Source organism: Protopterus annectens, chromosome 1.part2, assembly GCF_019279795.1.
Source record: "Protopterus annectens isolate FY-2018-M chromosome 1.part2, PAN1.0, whole genome shotgun sequence".
NCBI lineage: Eukaryota > Metazoa > Chordata > Ceratodontiformes > Protopteridae > Protopterus > Protopterus annectens.
The window spans coordinates 724,975,931-724,993,816 of NC_056727.1; the positions used below are offsets into that span (position 1 = coordinate 724,975,931).

General features: G+C 43.5%; 1 protein-coding gene across 1 annotated transcript in view; it reads right to left on the reverse strand.

The window, feature by feature from the left end:
* Positions 1 to 17,886, reverse strand: part of TP53BP2 (tumor protein p53 binding protein 2) — a gene marked incomplete in the record, with an annotated part of 1,836,298 nt that overhangs the window by 413,312 nt on the left and 1,405,100 nt on the right. The window contains 1 exon segment of the mRNA XM_044060198.1: positions 16,220 to 16,353. Within this exon segment, the coding sequence (XP_043916133.1) occupies positions 16,220 to 16,353 (134 nt within the window).

The window sequence follows — 17,886 nt, forward strand, 5'->3', positions numbered from 1 at the left end:
AGAGGCTAACCCAGAGGTTATGAATACTGCAACATGAGAATAGAAGGACACCATATAATTATGCATTGGAAGATTTAGAACATAATGATAGAAAGTACTTTGACAACGAAAAAGAATTAAATGAAAGAAATCAAGAAAAAAATACAAGGATTATTACATAAAAGGAAAGATATGCCTACAAGGAAGAAGAGTATTATCAAGTTATTTAATCAGATTAGTAAAGGGAGAAGGTAGTGTAATGAGAGAAATAAAAAATGCAAAAGGACAAAGAAAGAACTCAAGAAAAGAATATGAAAAGTTTAGTACAATATGCACAAGAAGTCAAAGTCAAAAGTAACTTTATTGTCATTTAGATCTACACAAGTGCAGATTAAATGAAATTCCATGCAATCAGCTCATCATGGGACAGACAAAAAAGAAATCACATACAAAGACAGACATAATTTAAAACATGTAATAATACTACCACCGTCTTATAAATCAACTCTACACTTAAGTATATAGCTACATATATTCCTAGAAACACATACTTAAGATACTAAAAATACACATCTAGCAGCAAAGTTCAGGTAATAGTTTTGCACATGAACCACATACATTACGGGTGAACTAGCACATATCAGTAGCAGTTGAAGAAAAAATATATATATTGCACCTGTGTTAATAGCATAAATTATAATGGTTGCCTAGGCTTAATAAATAACAGATAAAATAATATTTTACAGTGAATGGGAAGACCCAACTTCCTGACCTGTCAGTGATCAGACCTAATGTTGGAATTAAGAAGTCTGATCACCTTCAGACAAAAATTGTCTTTGAATCTAGTTGTCCTGCATCGAATACTGAGTATCTTTTACCCGATGATAGGCTCATAAACAGACAGTTTTTGCTGGATGAGTTGCATCACTTAGTATTTTGGTAGCTCTCTTTAGGCTCCTCGATGTATAAAGATCCTGGATTGTGGGCAGACTAATGCCAGTTATCCACTCGGCAACTCCCACCACTGTCTGCAGTGATTACTTATCTGCGACCGAACAGCTCCCATACCATACCGAAAAACTGGATGTTAGGATGCTTTCAACTGTTGTTCTGTAGAAGGTGGAAAATGCTGACAATGGCAGTTTCACCTTTTGGAGTCTTCTCAAAACGTGGAGACATTGGTGTGCTTTTTTCACTATGTGGCAGGTGTTCCTTGACCAAGAGAGATCATAAGAGATATGAACTCCAAGGAATTTGGTATTGCACACCCTGTCCACCGTCTTGCCATTTATCAGGAGCGGTGTATGGGGTGTTTGCCTCTTCTCCACAGTTTATGCCGATCTCTTTTGTTTTACTTACATTCAACTTTGTTTTACTTACATTAAGGTCAAAGTGGTTTCTTGCACACCAGCCAATCAGTGTGGTAAGTTCTTCTCTGTATGCACTCGTGTCCTCTCTCCTGATGAGACCCACGATTGTGGTGTTATCAGCAAACCTGAGGATATGACTTGTACTGAAGTTTGCTGTGCAGTCATGGGTTAGGATAGTAAACAATAGGGGCTGCAAACGTAACCCTGAGGAACACCTGTGTTGAGTGTTATGCTCCTAGAGGTATTCTTGCCAACACAAACCTACTGTGGCCTGTTAAAGAAAAAGTCTAGGCTCCAACTGCAGAGGTGTTTGCTGATGCCCAGATGTACTAGCTTAATGATCAATTGCATAGGGACACCTGTGTTAAATGCTGAGCTAAAGTCGATGAATAGCATTCTCACTTAGCTGTACTTGCGCTCAGGCTGCTCAAGCGCAAGATGCAATGTGACTGCTTTTGCATCAGTCGTGGATCTCTTTTCTCTGCAGGCAAACTGCAGTGGATCAAAAGTTGATGGTAGTTCTGCAGACAGATGTTTTTTAAATAGCCTATCAAAACATTTCTTAACTGTGGATGTTAGTGCAACAGGCCTGAAGTCATTCAAGCTGGAGGATGAGGCTTTTTGTTACTTTGTAACATGAAGGAACCTTTGCTGGGCCAGGAGAAGTGTTAAATACATCCGTGAGTACTGTACATAGTTGGTCTGCATAGCTCCTTAACACCTTATCTAAGATATAGTTTGGACCGGCCGCCTTTCTGGGACCGACTTTCTGTAGCACCCTTTTTACTTCCATTGGGCTAAGACTGAGTACTGCATCATACTACTGTGTGTGTAACCTTTGCACATTTGTGGTGTTCCTCCCCTCAACTCTTCCAAAAAATGCATTCAGCCTGTCTAGGACATCAGTGTTATCATCACATTGTGCAGCTCTTGTTTTATAGTCGGTAATTTGTTGTATACCCTCCCACAACCTTCTGGTATCCCTCATGTCCTCAAAGTGGTTTAGTACCCTCCTCCCACATTCCCTCTTAGCCTCTTTTATGCCTTTCTTCAGGTTTGCCCTTGCCACACTTGGCCTCCCTGTCATTTGCCCTGAATGCTGAATTTTGTGCCTGCAGAAGAACACAGACCTTACTTGTAAGCCATGGCGTTTGGTTAGCTTCTGTGATGATGTTTCTGATCTCGGAGACATCAATGCATTTTATGATGCAAGTCATCACTGCTTCGGTATATTCCTCTAGGTTGATATGCTGGTCTGTTGTGGCTGCCCCCTTGAAAATGTTCCACTTAGTACATTCAAAACAATCCTGGAGAGCTGATAATGCTCCCTCAGGCCAAATCCTGATCTGTTTCACCGTGGGTTTCTCTCTGACCAGAGCAGGTTTATAAGCAGGCACCAGTATGACAGAAAGATGATCTGAGCCACCAAGCTGTGGATGCCGCACTGCTTTGTAGGCTTACTTTATACTGGTGTACACTTTATCCAAGGTACTCCTACCCCTTGCTGGGAAGTGTACATGCTGTTGGTAATGGGGGGAGTACTGGGTTTAAATCAACCTGATTAAAATCACCAGCTATCACATGAGCAAACTCAGGGTGTTTATTCTGCATGTCACAGGTAGACTGGTACAATTTTGTAAGTGCCTCATTTGTGTTAGCAATAGGTGGGATATACACTGCTGTTATGCAGATTCCATTTAGCTCTCTAGGAATGTAAAAATGTCTACATTTAATGCACAAACTCCACATTCTCAAAGCAGTGAGACCACAATGACCACAAAGTTGCTGCACCATCTATTAACATGAATGCCGACTCTTCCTCCCCTAGCCTTTCCACAAAATGCTGGGTTCTGTCCTCATGATACAGTATGAAACTTTCTAAATTAACTGCATTGTCACTAATATTGTTGGGTAGCCATTTCTCAGTAATAACTAAACAAGCGTCTCTCACCTTGTTCTTTGAAGAGAGTTCCATCCTTAAGTAGTTCCATCTTGTTGTCAAGAGAACGCACATTTGCAAGCAGTACTGAGGGCAGTGCAGACCTGTGAGGGTTTGCCTTTAGTTTAGCAGCAATATCCACCCTATATCTTTTTCTAGTTCTTTCACATCTCTTCCTTTTCTTATTTATCCAGCCTGTTCCAACACCGCCCATCTCATGTTTCAGGCACGTAGCAACATTCAGGGTTAAGATCCTTAACTCATAGAGATCTGGGACTGCAGTAGTCCCCACAGACCCAACAGACAATAGAACATCAATTCAGAAGCATGGCGATGAAGTATACTTTATTTCCAGCAATTTCTGTCTACTGCAAACTCCTGTATTTTCATTTAAGAGCCCAGAACCAGGTTTTCTTGTATTTTTGAGTGAAAAAGAAAAAAAATAAGCACTTTCTCTGACGAGCTGATGCAGCTGCTTCCTCACAGGGTGCCACCATTTTTTTTTATGTTTAAAGAAAAAAAAGGAGGTAGTGAAAAAAACAAGGAAAGTAAAACAGTTAACAGAAAACAAAAAAAGAATAAGGAGCTTGAAAAGAAGATTTTTCTTTATATGACCTAGTGGTGCTGCGGTAGCGTTGTCACCTCACAGTAAGACGTTGTCCTGTTCGATTCTCAGCTAAAGCGTCTTCTGTGTGGAGACATGCGTGAATGGGCGTACCTTCGTTGAAGGTTGTGCATCAGAGTTGGCAACTCGGCACGTAAAAATCTACTGACAATCATTAGTGGACCGGAGTTCCGCTGTGGCGACCCCTAACCAGGAAAAGCCGAAAGACACAACAACAACCTAGATAAAGTATTAGGGCAAGTAAACACAGACTTGGCTGTAAGACCAAATGAAACAGTGTACGAAATATATAAAAAAAAAATTAGAGAGACTGGCAAAAAAAATGTAAAGATTTTGAATGAATGTTTAAATGAAGGATGAAGGTTTTATATACGAAGACTTCTGTAGTGGAATACTTAAATTCATATGGAAGAAGAAAGAAGACAAACTGGAAACTGATAGTACTGAATGATGATTAGAAGCTCTTTATGAAAATAATACAAAAAATATATGAAACTAATATGGAAAATATTATGGAATACAGTATATGTAGTATAAAGGAGAATAATTAGAAGTTATGTACTCACCATAACGTTCCATCTGAGTAGGTGTATTCATTTGTCTGCAACCTGTGGGTTATGGATCCGATATCGGATCCGAACCGGCATGGTTTTCCAGCTATGGATCCAAGCTCTCAGCTCCTCCCCTCACCCATAATGCCCTGCTCTACCCTCATGACCTCAGATGGGTAACAAGGAATATGCAGGAAACTGAAAGGCCAGGGAGACAAATGAATACACCTACTCAGATGGAGCGTTATGGTGAGTACATAACTTCTAAATCTGAAGTAGGATATTCATTGTCTGCAACAGCTACCTGAATCTTGGGCCATCATGGAAGGATATTCCTCTACCCTAGATGCAAGATCCAACTTATAGTGAGAAATAAATGTATGAGATGAATATCATCTAGAGTGACGGGTTGAATGGGCATGAACACCCCCAGTGCTGCCCCCCCTGCCGCTTGATAAGCCAATAAAATGCACTGTGAAATCCAGCGGGACAGAGAAACTTTAGAAATTGGCTTGCCCAAATTGAATTTGAAATAAACAGCTGGTCGGATTGCCTATGACCAGCTGTCCTATAAAATCTAAGTTGCCTGTGAACATCTAGTGAGTGTAGCTTATATTCACCTTTGTTTTCATACTTAGGAAGAAAACAGGGAGGTTAATGGATTGATTGATGTTTGCTTCAGAAGCGATTTTAGGAAGGAAGGACGGGTTGGTCCTGAGGGATGAAATACCAAGTAAGGAGGTTTAGCTGATAAAGCTTGAAGTTCAGAAACTCTCTTGGCTGATGTAATGGCTACCAAAAGGCTGTCTTGTAGGACAAGAATTTGAGATCCACCGCAGTGCCAGCCTCGAAAAAGGAGGCGGTCCAGGCCTGTAGGACCAAAGAAAGGTCCCAAGGAGGAACTGCTTGTTTTATAGGGGGCCTGAGAAGGAAAGTACCCTTAAGAAATGTTTTGCACAATTTGGCTGACATAAGTTAGACTCTTGACCAATGTGATAGTGAGAAATTGCAGCCAGTTGAACTTTGACTGTGGAGCTGCTGGCACCATCATTAAAGAGAGAGGTTAGAAAATCAAGCACTACAGGGAGAGGAACCGTGAAGGATTTAGGCCTCCTTTCTAGTGGATGGTTTATGAGCCGCCACCAAAATAGCCTTTACCGGTGAAGAAATATAATCAAGAGTGGAACTGGGTTGTCCAGGTTCGGAGGAGGAATGCAGGATGGATGGGATATCAGATCCGAATGGGATCTAGAATCAAGGAGGATTCACGTGAGACCTTAGGAAGGGAACCAGATCTGTCGAGGCCAGAATGGAGCAATGAGAATCGAGGCTTTCTGAAGAACTTGCAGCATCAGAGGCAAGGGTGGATAGGCATACAGAAGTTTGAGGGAGAAGCAAAAGATCGCATGAAGGGTTCCCTGACAATTGAGAGACCACGGGGTCAGAATGGTGCGACTGAGCTTGTCCGCTAGGATGTTGGACTGCTATGAGAAGCGATTGGTGGAGATTGCCCATTCCCAAACTCTCATGGCCTCTCGACAAAGTTGTTCCCCTTGTTTGTTGATGTACCAGACAACAGACATATTGTCGATTGAATAATTGTTCCCAAGGGAAGAAAGTCCTGAAGTGCTAGCAACGCTAAGAGCACTGCTCTCATCTCTAGAACATTGATATGCAGAAAGGTCTCTGAATCCACGTGCCTGCCTGACTGTCCCCGTGCCCCCCCCCCCCCAGGCGGGAGGCGTCCGTGGTCACCCTGGCGAGAGGAGAAGCACAAAATGGGCGACCCTCGTGGAGATCCGGGGAGTGGAGCCACCACAAGAGGGACCGCTTGCAAGCCTTGCTGATCGCTATGGGATGATGCATGGGAGAGCAAGGTATGACCACTGTACTAAGGCGTCCACTGTAGAATCATATTGAGCCTGGCAAGAGGAAGAAGTGCTATAGCGAAGCCATGGAGCCTAGAGCCCTCAGGACCAACTCCGCTGGAACAGAACTTGAATGGAGAATGGCCCGCACCTGGAGCTGCAGATTTAGAACTCTGTCAGTGAGGAAGGCTCGTAAACTCCTTGTGTCTAATCTGGCCCCTATGAAATCTAAGAGCTGTGTGGCGCCAGGTTGGACTTTGTATTTATTGTGATGCCCAGAAATGGAGCAAGATGGAGAAAGTAGATGCCTTGTTGGGGGGAGCCAGTCGTCCAGGTAGGGAACCACCTGCACCCCCTGAAGCCCCAGGTGACCCGCGACGACTGCTAGTACTTTGGTAAACACCCTAGGGGCTGTGGTGAGACCAAAGGGAAGGACCCGAACTGGTAGTGACTGGCTCCCAGGCGGAGAAACCTCCTGGGCCTGTCCATCAGGATGTGGTCCTTGAGATCTATCGAGCACATCCAGTGATTTTCTCCCAGAAGGGGAGAATAGATTGCAGAGTGACCATTGAATTTTTCTTTGGGGACTGCCAGATTCAAGAGAGAGGTCTAGGATTGGTCTTAGTTCCCCGTCTTTTGGCACTAAAAAGAATCTGGAGTAGAACCCTGATCCGATCTGGTCTGGGGCAACGGGCTGGATGCCTCTATTCTTTAGCAGATGGCCAATTTCTGCCAGCGGCCGCCCGTAGAGCGGGTGGGTCGTCTGGGAGGGACTTCAACTTTGGAAGGTGAAGGAAAGGAATGCGATATCCCCTGGATATGATTTGGAGAACCCAGCGGTGCGATGTTATGGACTCCCATGCCGCTAGGTGCCCGACTGCCTCCAGAGTAGAGCAGTCGGGCACTTCAGGGTTGCGCTGCTGCGGGCCGTTCAGAGAAAGGTTCCCTGGACCCGAAGTTTCTGGGAGCCCCTCTGCCTCTAGGGCGGCGTCCTCCCTGTCCTCCTCTGCCACGGAAGGACTGGTTGTCCGAGCAGGCTGGGACTGCAACCACATCTTCTTCTGACCCTTTTGGTTCCTAGAATAGGGCCTCTGGGGTGCAGAGAAGCGGATTCGGTCTTGCCAAACAGAGCAGAACCATCAAAGGGCGCGCGTTAAGCGGCCTTGAAAGGGCTCAGAAAAGTATCGGAGCCAGGCCTGGCGTCTAGTGACCAGTCCTGTCCCTCCGTTGCATGGGAGAGTAGCGCATAGAAGTGTTTGTGACTGACCTAAGAGTGGCCATTTTGGTGGAGTGCAGAACTCTGTCCTCCTCGAAATGGACTATGCAGCATATTCCTTAATAAGATCTCGCTGCATCCGAATAACATGTGCCAAATAGTTCAGAAGGTGAACTGAACATCCGCTTCCCCAAGCGGTCCATCATCGAGACTCCTTGCTCGGTGGGTGGACTGAGGGACTCTCCTGAGCCAGTTCCCTCTTAACATGGCATCTACAGGGGCCCTCCAATGGGTCCTGTGGGAGTGCGGACTAAGGATCCTATCCGGTCTTTTGGGAATTGTCTCCACGGTGTGCGGTTTCTTCCACTCCCTGGTGGTAATAAGGTCCACGGCCCGTTTGAATGCCTCCAAGAACACGGACGAGGAAGACTTGGGGCAGACCACCCCCTGGAGCATTTCCATGATGTCTCACATCCTCGGGGTGACCGTGGGGAGCCTTCCCTTCCTCCAAGTCCGTGTCTTCAGTGAGAGACTGGGGAGTCAATGTGCCTCGGGCCTCCTCTGGGGGCTGTCAGAGGAGTCTCGGGCTGTCCCAGGGGCCGGATGGTGGAAGCCTGGCCCAGTGCAGAGGCGGGCGAAGCAAGTGCGAGACCCTCAACAGAGCCCTCTCCACTACATCAAAAGCGAGAGGGCACGACTCGACCAAAAAGGATCGGCCCCCTCCCCCTCCTCGAAGGTGGGGATCCCGGCGCCCGAAGCTTTCCGGATCGCACTGATCCCCGGATCCGGATCCAGGCTCGCTGCTCGGCTCCAGTTGCTCGAACCCGGATGGCGGGTCGGAGAAGGAGCAATAGGCTTAAAAGGGTGTTGAGCTCCCACTCCCATCTGCATCTGGGCCTGGATGAACCTTCTCATCATCCGGTCCAGATCAGCATCAGAAAGGCTATGGGTAGATCTCGAAGAGGCTACCGAGGTAGGCCTGGAGTGCCTCCTCGATAGCCTCGGCGGAGATCTGGTCTCCTCCTCCTCAGGACCCGGTGAGAAGCACACAGGGGACAAGGAGGAGAGGCTGGCGGGGCGAAACAGAGGTCTCATCCCTCTCCTCTCCAGAAGCGGGAGTTTGAGTCCCAGGAGCAGGAGGGTGCCACAGGGAACAACTGCAGAAACAGTAGTCCCGAAGGAGCGGAGGCGGGCCGAGTCGGCGGTAAAGACCCGCCAAGACCAGCTTGGACCTCCTCCCTCAGTGCCCTGGGGTTGAACCCTGCACAAATGGAACAACCAGATGTGAGGTGTTCAACCCCAAGACACTTACACACGAGTGTGGCCATCAGCCGGTGAGAGCTTATGGCCATCATTCGAGAATATAGATTTAGGCTGTTCAGCCATAATCTATAAAACCTAAAGTTAAAACAACAAAAAGCACACAGGCCTACACACACACTCTACAGCGAGGGAGGGAATAAAATTATTACTGTAACTTAAAATAAACTCAAAACAGTCTTTATTAAAGGGAAACCTACTACTTTCACACAAATTTAGTTAAAGAAACAAAAAATTTTCTGTTTTTAGACAAGAAAATAGTTCACTTAGCTGAGAGCTATGTATCCACATCCAGTTACCAGCGCGGCAAACAAGATCTGAGGTCATGAGGGTAGAGCAGGGCATTATGGGTGAGGGGAGGAGCTGAGAGCTTGGATCCATAGCTGGAAAACCATGCCGGTTCGGATCCGATATCGGATCCATAACCCACAGGTTGCAGACAAATGAATATCCTACTTCAGATTTATAGTTATCAAAATTTGGGATCATATTACGAATAGAAAAGAAGTGAAAATCATGACAGCAGACCTTAATAAGGCATTTGATACAACTGGACATGAAACTTTATGGGGAGTATTAAAAACACAATGTACGATAAGTGAGAAGGTTAGGCAATTATGTATTGCAGAGTATAGTAATAATAAAGTAAAAATACTTGTAAATGGCTGGTTAAGCCAAGATGTGCATATGAAGAGTAGTATAAGATGACAGAGATACTCAATGAGTTGTACACTCTTTGCATTAGTTATGAATGTGAAAGTATGTGAAATACATTACAAAATGAAGGAGATGGAGTATATAACACCCAAAGGATTAAGAATTCCAGTTCTGTTAACATATGCAGATGACATTATAATAATTGCAAAAAAAAAATGGATAAAAGAAGTAATAGTTTACACAAATGAGTATCTAGAGGTGACAGGGATGGTTTTAAATAAAGAGTAAAGTAAAGGTTTAAGTGATGTATTAAACATAGGGGGAACATATTTTATAATTAATGACATTTCTGTGTTAGGTGTAAAATTTGGGAATAAAGATGCACGTAGAATTCGAGGGGAAAACAACAGAAGAAACAAAAAGTACAGTTGTGTACACTTTCCATAAATTTAGATGTCTGAGTGTATTCACTGTTGCAGTCATCACTTTTGGGTTATCTGCTTGCAGTAGCCCTCAGTCAGTCTGATTAACAAAGTCTTGGGTCCTGCATCGGTTGCTGTCCCTTCTTCCATGAAGTTAGGGGTATAAAACATGCAGCCGACACCATTACATCAGTTTATCTTGCCCCAGATGACAGGTGCCCCCATAATGGGAAGCAATTAAATCTATAAATATACAAGGTTATACCTCCAACAAAAAAGCAAATGCAACAAAAAGCTTTTGAAGATAGTAAAGGAAGTAGAGGTAAATCCAAAAAAGAAAAAGAAGGGGGCTGGAGAGAGGGCAACCAGGACTGCAACAGTGAATGCACTCGAACATTTACATTTATGGTAAGTGTACACAACTGTACTATGTTCTAAGTGTTTCATTGTTGCAGTCATCACTTTTGGGTAGATTCCCAAAGCTAAGGATGGGAGGAGGAATTTAAATAAAATTAGGACCAGCTAAAAGGCCTGCAAGACTGCAGTGGCAAAGCCAGCTCTGGATTTAGAGAAAACTGGCAGATGGTAATGCTTGGTGAAGGTATGTACAGAACTCCAAGTAGCAGCTTCTATGAAGTCCCTGGTAGGGACGTCTCTTAGAAAGGCTGTAGAGGTAGATGAAGCCCTGGTAGAGCGGGGTCTGATTCTCTGTGGGATAGGTTTCCATAGTGTTTGTAACAAAAAAAGAATGCAATGGTCTATCCATTTGGAAATGGTTTGCTGTGAAATAGCCTTCCCCTCTGCCCCTGCAGCAAATGCCACCAGCAGTTGATCAGATTGCCTTAGATTTTACTTGGACAGAACTAAACCTCAAAGTTGTCTGTGCACGTCTATGGAGTGCAGAATCCGTTCCCCTTTTTTCTGTGGATTAGGAAAGAAGGTTGGCAAATGTATGGACTGATTAAGGGCCACACTGCATACCACCTTGGGCATGAAGGAAGGATTAGTCCTGAGGGACATCCTGTCCACATGAAAGATGATGAAAGGCTCCACTGCCATGAGGGCCTGTAATTCAGATACCCTTCTTGCTGAAGTGATTGCTAAAAGGAAAGCTGTTTTCCAAGAAAGGAATTTTAAGTCCGCAGTGGCAGCTGGCTCAAAAGGAGGAAGGGTGAGCTTTTCCAATACAAAGTTGAGGTCCCAGGCTGGAATTGGAGCTCTCCTGGGTGGTCGTAGATCTTTGGCCCTCTGAGGAACTGCTTAAGCAGTGGATGAGAGAAGAGGGGTGGTTCTGTATTACAATGAGCTGAGATGGCTGAAGCATGAATTTTGATAGAGGTGAAAGACAGGCCCTTATGAAGCATCTCAGTTAAGTATGGTAAGATCTGAGGTAAATTTGGCACCGTTGTGCTCATCCCTTGAGATTGGTTCCAGGCACATAATCTTTTCCATTTTTCAGCGTAAGACTTTCTGGTACTAGGCCTCCTTGTCTCTAAAATGATATCCATCACTGGTTTACTGAGGGATGGTAAAGCAGAAATTATGTAATTAGACAGGCTGCTATATTCAGTGTATGTAGTTGAGGATGCAGAATTTGGTTCTCCTGCTGAGACAATAGAGTAGGGGTCTGAGGCAGGAGCCATGGGTCCCCACAGTGACGCACTGCACAAGAGGGGGTACCGGTGTTGGCATGGCCAGTCTGGTGCAATTAAATTCGTCCTTGGTTTGTCTTGTTTGATCTTTAGTAGTACTTTGGAGAGCAGAGGCAGTGGAGGAAAGGCATAAACTGAAGGACAGAGCCATCCACTTTCCAAGCTTGTTTGTGGGGAGTCCTTGTGCAGAATTTGTCCAACTGATAGTCTTGGGGGGGGGAGGCAAACAGGTCTATATCTGGGATCCCCATTTGCTTGTCAACATGTTGAAAATGCTTGGTTCCATTTTCTACTCGTGTGGGTCCATGAGGTTTCTGCTTAGTTCGTCTGCCAGTGTATTTAGTTTTCCTGGCAGGAATTGAGCTTGTAAATGTACCTGATAGCTCAGGGCTGCATTCCACAATGCCATGGCTAGTCTGCAGAGGGGGTAAGACTGTATACCCCCATGCTTGTTTATGTACCACATAACAGTGGTGTTGTCAGTCTTTATCATTAATTGTCCTGGAAGAATGTGGTCCTTGAAGGCTGTCAGAGCATTCTGTACAGCTAACATTTCTTTTTGATTGATATGCAGGTGCATTTGACTTGGGTTCCATTTGCCCTGAATGCACTTCCCTGCCAGGTGGGCACCCCATGCAAAGTCCGATGCATCTGTTGTTAAGGTTTGGGCGGCAAGGGGTAGTGTGAATGGTAGTCCCCTGTTTTGGTGGCAGGCATCTGCCCACCAAAGGAACTCTAGGCGTAGGCAAGGTATGATAGGAATCACTGTCTCTAGATCCTGTAAATGTTGACACTATAGGCTTTTGAGATACCATTGCAGTTTCCTCATATGTAGTCTTGCATATGGAATTAGAAAAATGCAGGAGGCCATGAACCCCAAGGCTTGCAGTATTTGCCTTGCAGATAACTGGGTTTTTGTGGCCACTTGTTTGAAGTAGGTTGTCTAATGAATCCATTTCTCTGGCGTGAGGAAAGCCATCTGGGAAGTTGTATTCAAGCTTGCTCCCAGGAATATAATTTGTTGACAGGGTACCAGTTGTGATTTATTTTTGTTTACGGTGTACCCCCAGACAAGTCAGTACCCTTTGAACAAAGGACAGATGACTCAAAAGTATGTCCTGGCTTTCTGCCTGAATTAGACAATTATGCAGATATGGGTATATTTGAATATTTCTTTGCCTGCAGTATGCAATGACTGGAGCTAGGCACTTTGTGAATACCCTGGGCATAGTAGATAAGCCAAATGGCAGTGCAGAGAACTGCATGTAGCCTGCTTTGAAGCTTAGGTATTTTCTGCAAGACTCCCTGATAGGGATGTGCAGGTATGATTCTTTTAAGTCTAGTGTTGCCAACCATGCATCTTTAAGGCCTAGCACAGGAAGCAGCTGGTGAAGAGTCAGCATCTTGAATTTTGGAATCACCGGAAAGGTATTTATAGTAGAAAGGTCCAGGACAGGACGCCATGTATTGCCTTTTTTGGGTACCAGGAAAAGTCTTGAATAGAAACCTTGTCCTTTTTTCCTCTTCTGGTACCAAATGAATAGCCCCCATGCATAAGAGAGAGAGAACTTGATTTTGAGCTTCTGCCCACTGATTTGGCCACCCGCTTGGTGTTGGTAATGTGTGGAAGTGTAATCTGTATCCTTGGGACACTACATTTGTCCTGGGTAATGAGTTCCCAGTTTATGACCTGCAGACCAATCTTTCCGCCTAAAGGAGCATTCAGTTGAGAAGTGCTTGGAAGTTTTAGAAACAAGTCATTGAGACGGTTTTCCATAGGGGGGAGTCTTACTATTCTCTGATTTGGGTGCTGAACTTGTAAGAAATCTTTAACAGTTTGCAGAGATTTAGCTTCATCTTCCATCTTTTTAAGAACTTCCTCAGCCTTGTTGCCAAACAGGCGGTCCTGATTTAAGGGAGCATCCAACAATTTAGCTTTAACATGAACAGGTAAAGATTGCTCCTTAAGCCAAGCATGCCTTCTGAGCACAGAACCAGTAACAGCAGCCCTGCAAGATTCCTCCAAAGAATCAAATCCGCATTGCAAAGTATGTTTTCCAACCTGTTCAGCAGAATGCATTAAATCCTGTAATTCTTTATTTTCCACACAGGTCAGGAATCAACATCATTTTCTGTTTAAGCAATCCAATAACATGTTGATACTTTAACATATTAAACTGGCAGTTTAAAGCCCTAATGGCTAAGGCTGCAGAAGTGTAAACCTTCTTACCTCATCTATCCAGCGCCCTGGAGTCTCTATCAGAAAGGGTACGATTTTTAGCAGTAGAAGACTTAATGCCCTTGGGCCCCTGTGAAATAGTCTCTGAATCCGCAATAGGATTTTTAAAAAGGAACTTGTGTGAATCAGGAACCCTGTAATATTTGATAGGTTTTATGGGTGCAGGAGGCAAAGAATGAGGGGCCAAACTAGATTCTGAAAAAGCATCATCAAAAATGTCTAGTACTGGAGGAATAGCTAAAGGCCTATCCTGAGGCAGGAGTAAGAAATCCCTAAGCCTCTTTTTTGAATCAGAAAAATCCTGACTTTCTCAGTGGAAATGCTCCCTTAGAGTATGTACCGTTTCACCAAACGAAAAATCCTCTGGAGGGGAAGCAGAGGAAATAGAGTCCTCTGCATCAGAATCTGCATAGGTAGATATAGGCAAATCCAGATCATCAAAAATCAGAATCCTGGTCAGAAGATTCATAAACAACTTCAGTCCTAGGTCTCTAATCAGGGCAAGCCAGTCTCCCCTTTCTAAGAGTTATAAGATCTTCAGCCATTCTTATCATTTGTTTTTTAGGCATAGAGGCCTGAGCATGCGGCCTGTGCGTCGGTTTTTTAGGCATGGTTCGAGATTTAGGCCTAAAAGAAGAAGGAGGCGTCAGTTTAATATGCAAGTCCGTAGGCCTGAATACACCCTCAGAAGCCGGTGCCTGCACAGCGGCTCTGTACCCATACAAGGTTGAGACATCTGCAGGTTCCATAATTGAAGCATCTCGTGGCATACCGCCCGTCTCTGTCTTTATCCTTGCTTTTTTTCGGAATCCCGGTAATCGGATGGCTAACCGACGACATTTCTGGATAATTAAACCAAGAATCACAATATTTTGAGGCGAAAATATACAGATGATGGATAGTGTGCTGATAAAATAAAGCACAAAACCGACAGCACAGTACGTTGTGGTCAGCGCCTAGGCAAGGAATACAGTATGAATTAAAATCTTTATGAGGTATTTGCTTTCCACAAGGATTGCAATTATTAACTTTTACTGACATCGGTAAGGAGCAAGAAAAAGTTTCCCCAATGGGGTACTTAGCTTTAGTTGAAGACTTTGGTTCTGAAACTCGAAAACGAAAATTTCAGGAGTCTGCCGACTGGCACTTGCGAACTGCTTCTGCTTCGGGCACCGCACAGCAAGGAAGACTGATGTAATAGCATCTGCATGTTTTATACCCCTGACGACCTGACGTCATGGAAGAAGGGACAGTAACCGACACAGGACCCAAGACTTTGTTAATCAGGCTGAATGAGGGCTACTGCAAGCAGATAACCTAAAAGTGATGACTGCAACAGTGAAACACGAAGAACATAAAAATTATTCAGAAAAAAGACTCATCTTAATAAATTTGGTACTGATAGAAAAAACAACATACTTAGCCAAGAGTATTTATGTTGAACAGTATATGAATAGGAATTATTGAAGACAAGTTTTTCATTTATATGGGGTTCTAGATTAAACACAGTAAAAATAGGAGTTTTGTATGCAAATAGAGAGGAAAGGTGGTTTAGGGTTAATTAACCCAATGGTATATGCTGCTTTATTAAATTTGTAAAAAAAATGTTAAAGTGAATAAATGAAAAAGACAGAAGAGTAGTAAAACTGTACAAGTTATGTATGATAAATTTTGGGATAGTATGGTAAAAAAGGCTACAAGAGAAAACAAGTGTGTATAAAAGAAGAAATAAAATGTTACCAAGAAAAAAAATTGTGGGAAATAAAAACTGATAGTATAGAAAAAGAAAGAAAAAATATGGTATAATGATAAAAATTCACTATGTAAAACCATGGGAAAATCTAACAGATAAAATTTAAAGCTATACAAATAAGCAAATGATGTAATCAGAAGGTAGAATTGTCAAGATTTTTTGTGGAGAATGGTAACTGATAAATTACCAGTTACAGGAAATATGCCATATAAAACGAGAAGTGATAGAAAATGTTTACATTGTCAAGAAGAAACAACTACTGAACATGTGTTTTTAAAATGTAAAAGAGTACAAAAGTTAATGCCTCATCCAAAGGACAGCACACTCAAGAGTGCAGCAATCCCCTTATGCTACACTGCACTGTCAGCAATTAATCTACCTGGTGTGGGAATAGAACCCATAGACTTCAGCACCAAAGGTGAGTGTGCAATATGATGTGCCACTGACAATGCATAATGCACGGGTTTCCCATTTCATTCCGGCAAATCTGAAAGAAAATTACAATGACCCAATATAAATTCTATCAGTCACAGCAATTTTTATCGATATACACACTTTCTTCTCCTACATTCAGCACAAAAATGATGTTGACAAGGACATATTTACATCTCTTAATATAATTGCTTACCATCCATCACTGTCTGCTGCATTGACGTTCACACCAAACTGTACCAGGAATTTAACAATCTCTGTGTGACCAGCACATACCGCATTGTGAAGTGCTGTAATGCCTTCATCATTTGGCATACTGGGGTCCTCCACCTGTACAGCAAACAATTACGAGTTAGTACTGGTTCAAATAATATAAACCAGGCTGCTGGACATGGAAACAGTAAAACATAAAACAGTGAATATAATCTTTCCCTGTGCTACCCACCCCTGCACATATCACACACATACATGAATAACTACTTACAATCGAATCCAAGGCTTCTCCATCAGTATACTGTGTGAAAATCTTGGTTAGTGCGTTTTCTCCCTTTACCATTCAGTGATTCGCTCACCCCAGATTCAGTATTCATAACGGAAATGTCTACTTTTCCATCAAATTAAGCAGCACATAGAAGCATGCACACTTCATGTGCTTCTTTCATCCCACATACTCCTTACTATTTAACTTGACTTCAGTTACAGTGAACAGAACTTGAAATGGTACAATTTATCTTCACTTGTAAATATATCCTAAGTTTGTTATATGTCTGCTGTCATGTATAATTGCATTTCATGTATAATTAATCTTTACAGTATGGCTATTACGGAAGGTGGAGTATCAGTGGCTCTGGCAGTTACCACAAAGGGTTAAGGTTATGAGCTGTTAGTAGCCAAATAAATGACGTATAGGGCCAAACCCCTTGCTACACCACAGATGCCCTAAGAAAAATTAGCAGATCAGGTTTCTGTAGGAACTGGCCAGACAGTATGGTTGTGAGCAGCTGCTGCCAGCTAGGCCATTCTGGGGTGAGGAGGTGGCTCTGGCTCGCCACATGGGTATCATCTAGTGGAAGAACTAGGTGTCCAACCTAGTGGGTTCCAAACTGTCTAAATCCATGTTGCCATTACCGCATTTGCATTATACGGAAAGGGGAAACTGCTGCGCTGAGGCATACTTCCCGTTAAGAAGCAATGACTTGGGGTTTGGAAGAGCTACCGAGGGAGGGGGGTGGTCCAAAGCATAGTGGACAGGCTCCCCTCAGGAGCAGAGAAAAGCAGGCCTACTATGTAACTCTCAACAGGGAACAGCAGGCTGAAAGAGAACCTTAAGACAGGAATTAATGGGACACAGGGATGTTGCCTAGACCAGACACAGAAAACATCAGGCAAGGTCCCGTGGGCAAAAAAAAGCCTATGAGTTGTTAATGATCTACTCTATGTTCCAGGGTTTTGTTCTCTCAGCCTCCATTTGTTTAACTGTATAACTCAGCAAGTCACTTAATCAGACACTGCTCCCAAGAGGAGCTTCAAAAAGGTTCATATAAGTCAGTGCTCCACTCTGGTAAACAAATGCAAATTAATTAAATAAAAATTATTAATATGGTGCAATTTAAGTAAAGGATAGTAACAGGTTGGTTTAGACTTGTAATGCTTTTAGAGCATTCTCCAAAAGCAACTAATGGCACAGTAGCTCCCTCCGCAATTTAGTTGCCAAAATAAGCCACAGAATGAATGCTTTTAGAATTGGGCTCTTTTAATGGTCACATCCGGAGGATGCATCTATATGCTCCTACAGATGCCCAGCTGCTAGAAAACAACAGATAGAAGAACTGACTTTTACTTTCAGCTATTTTCCCGTTCCTG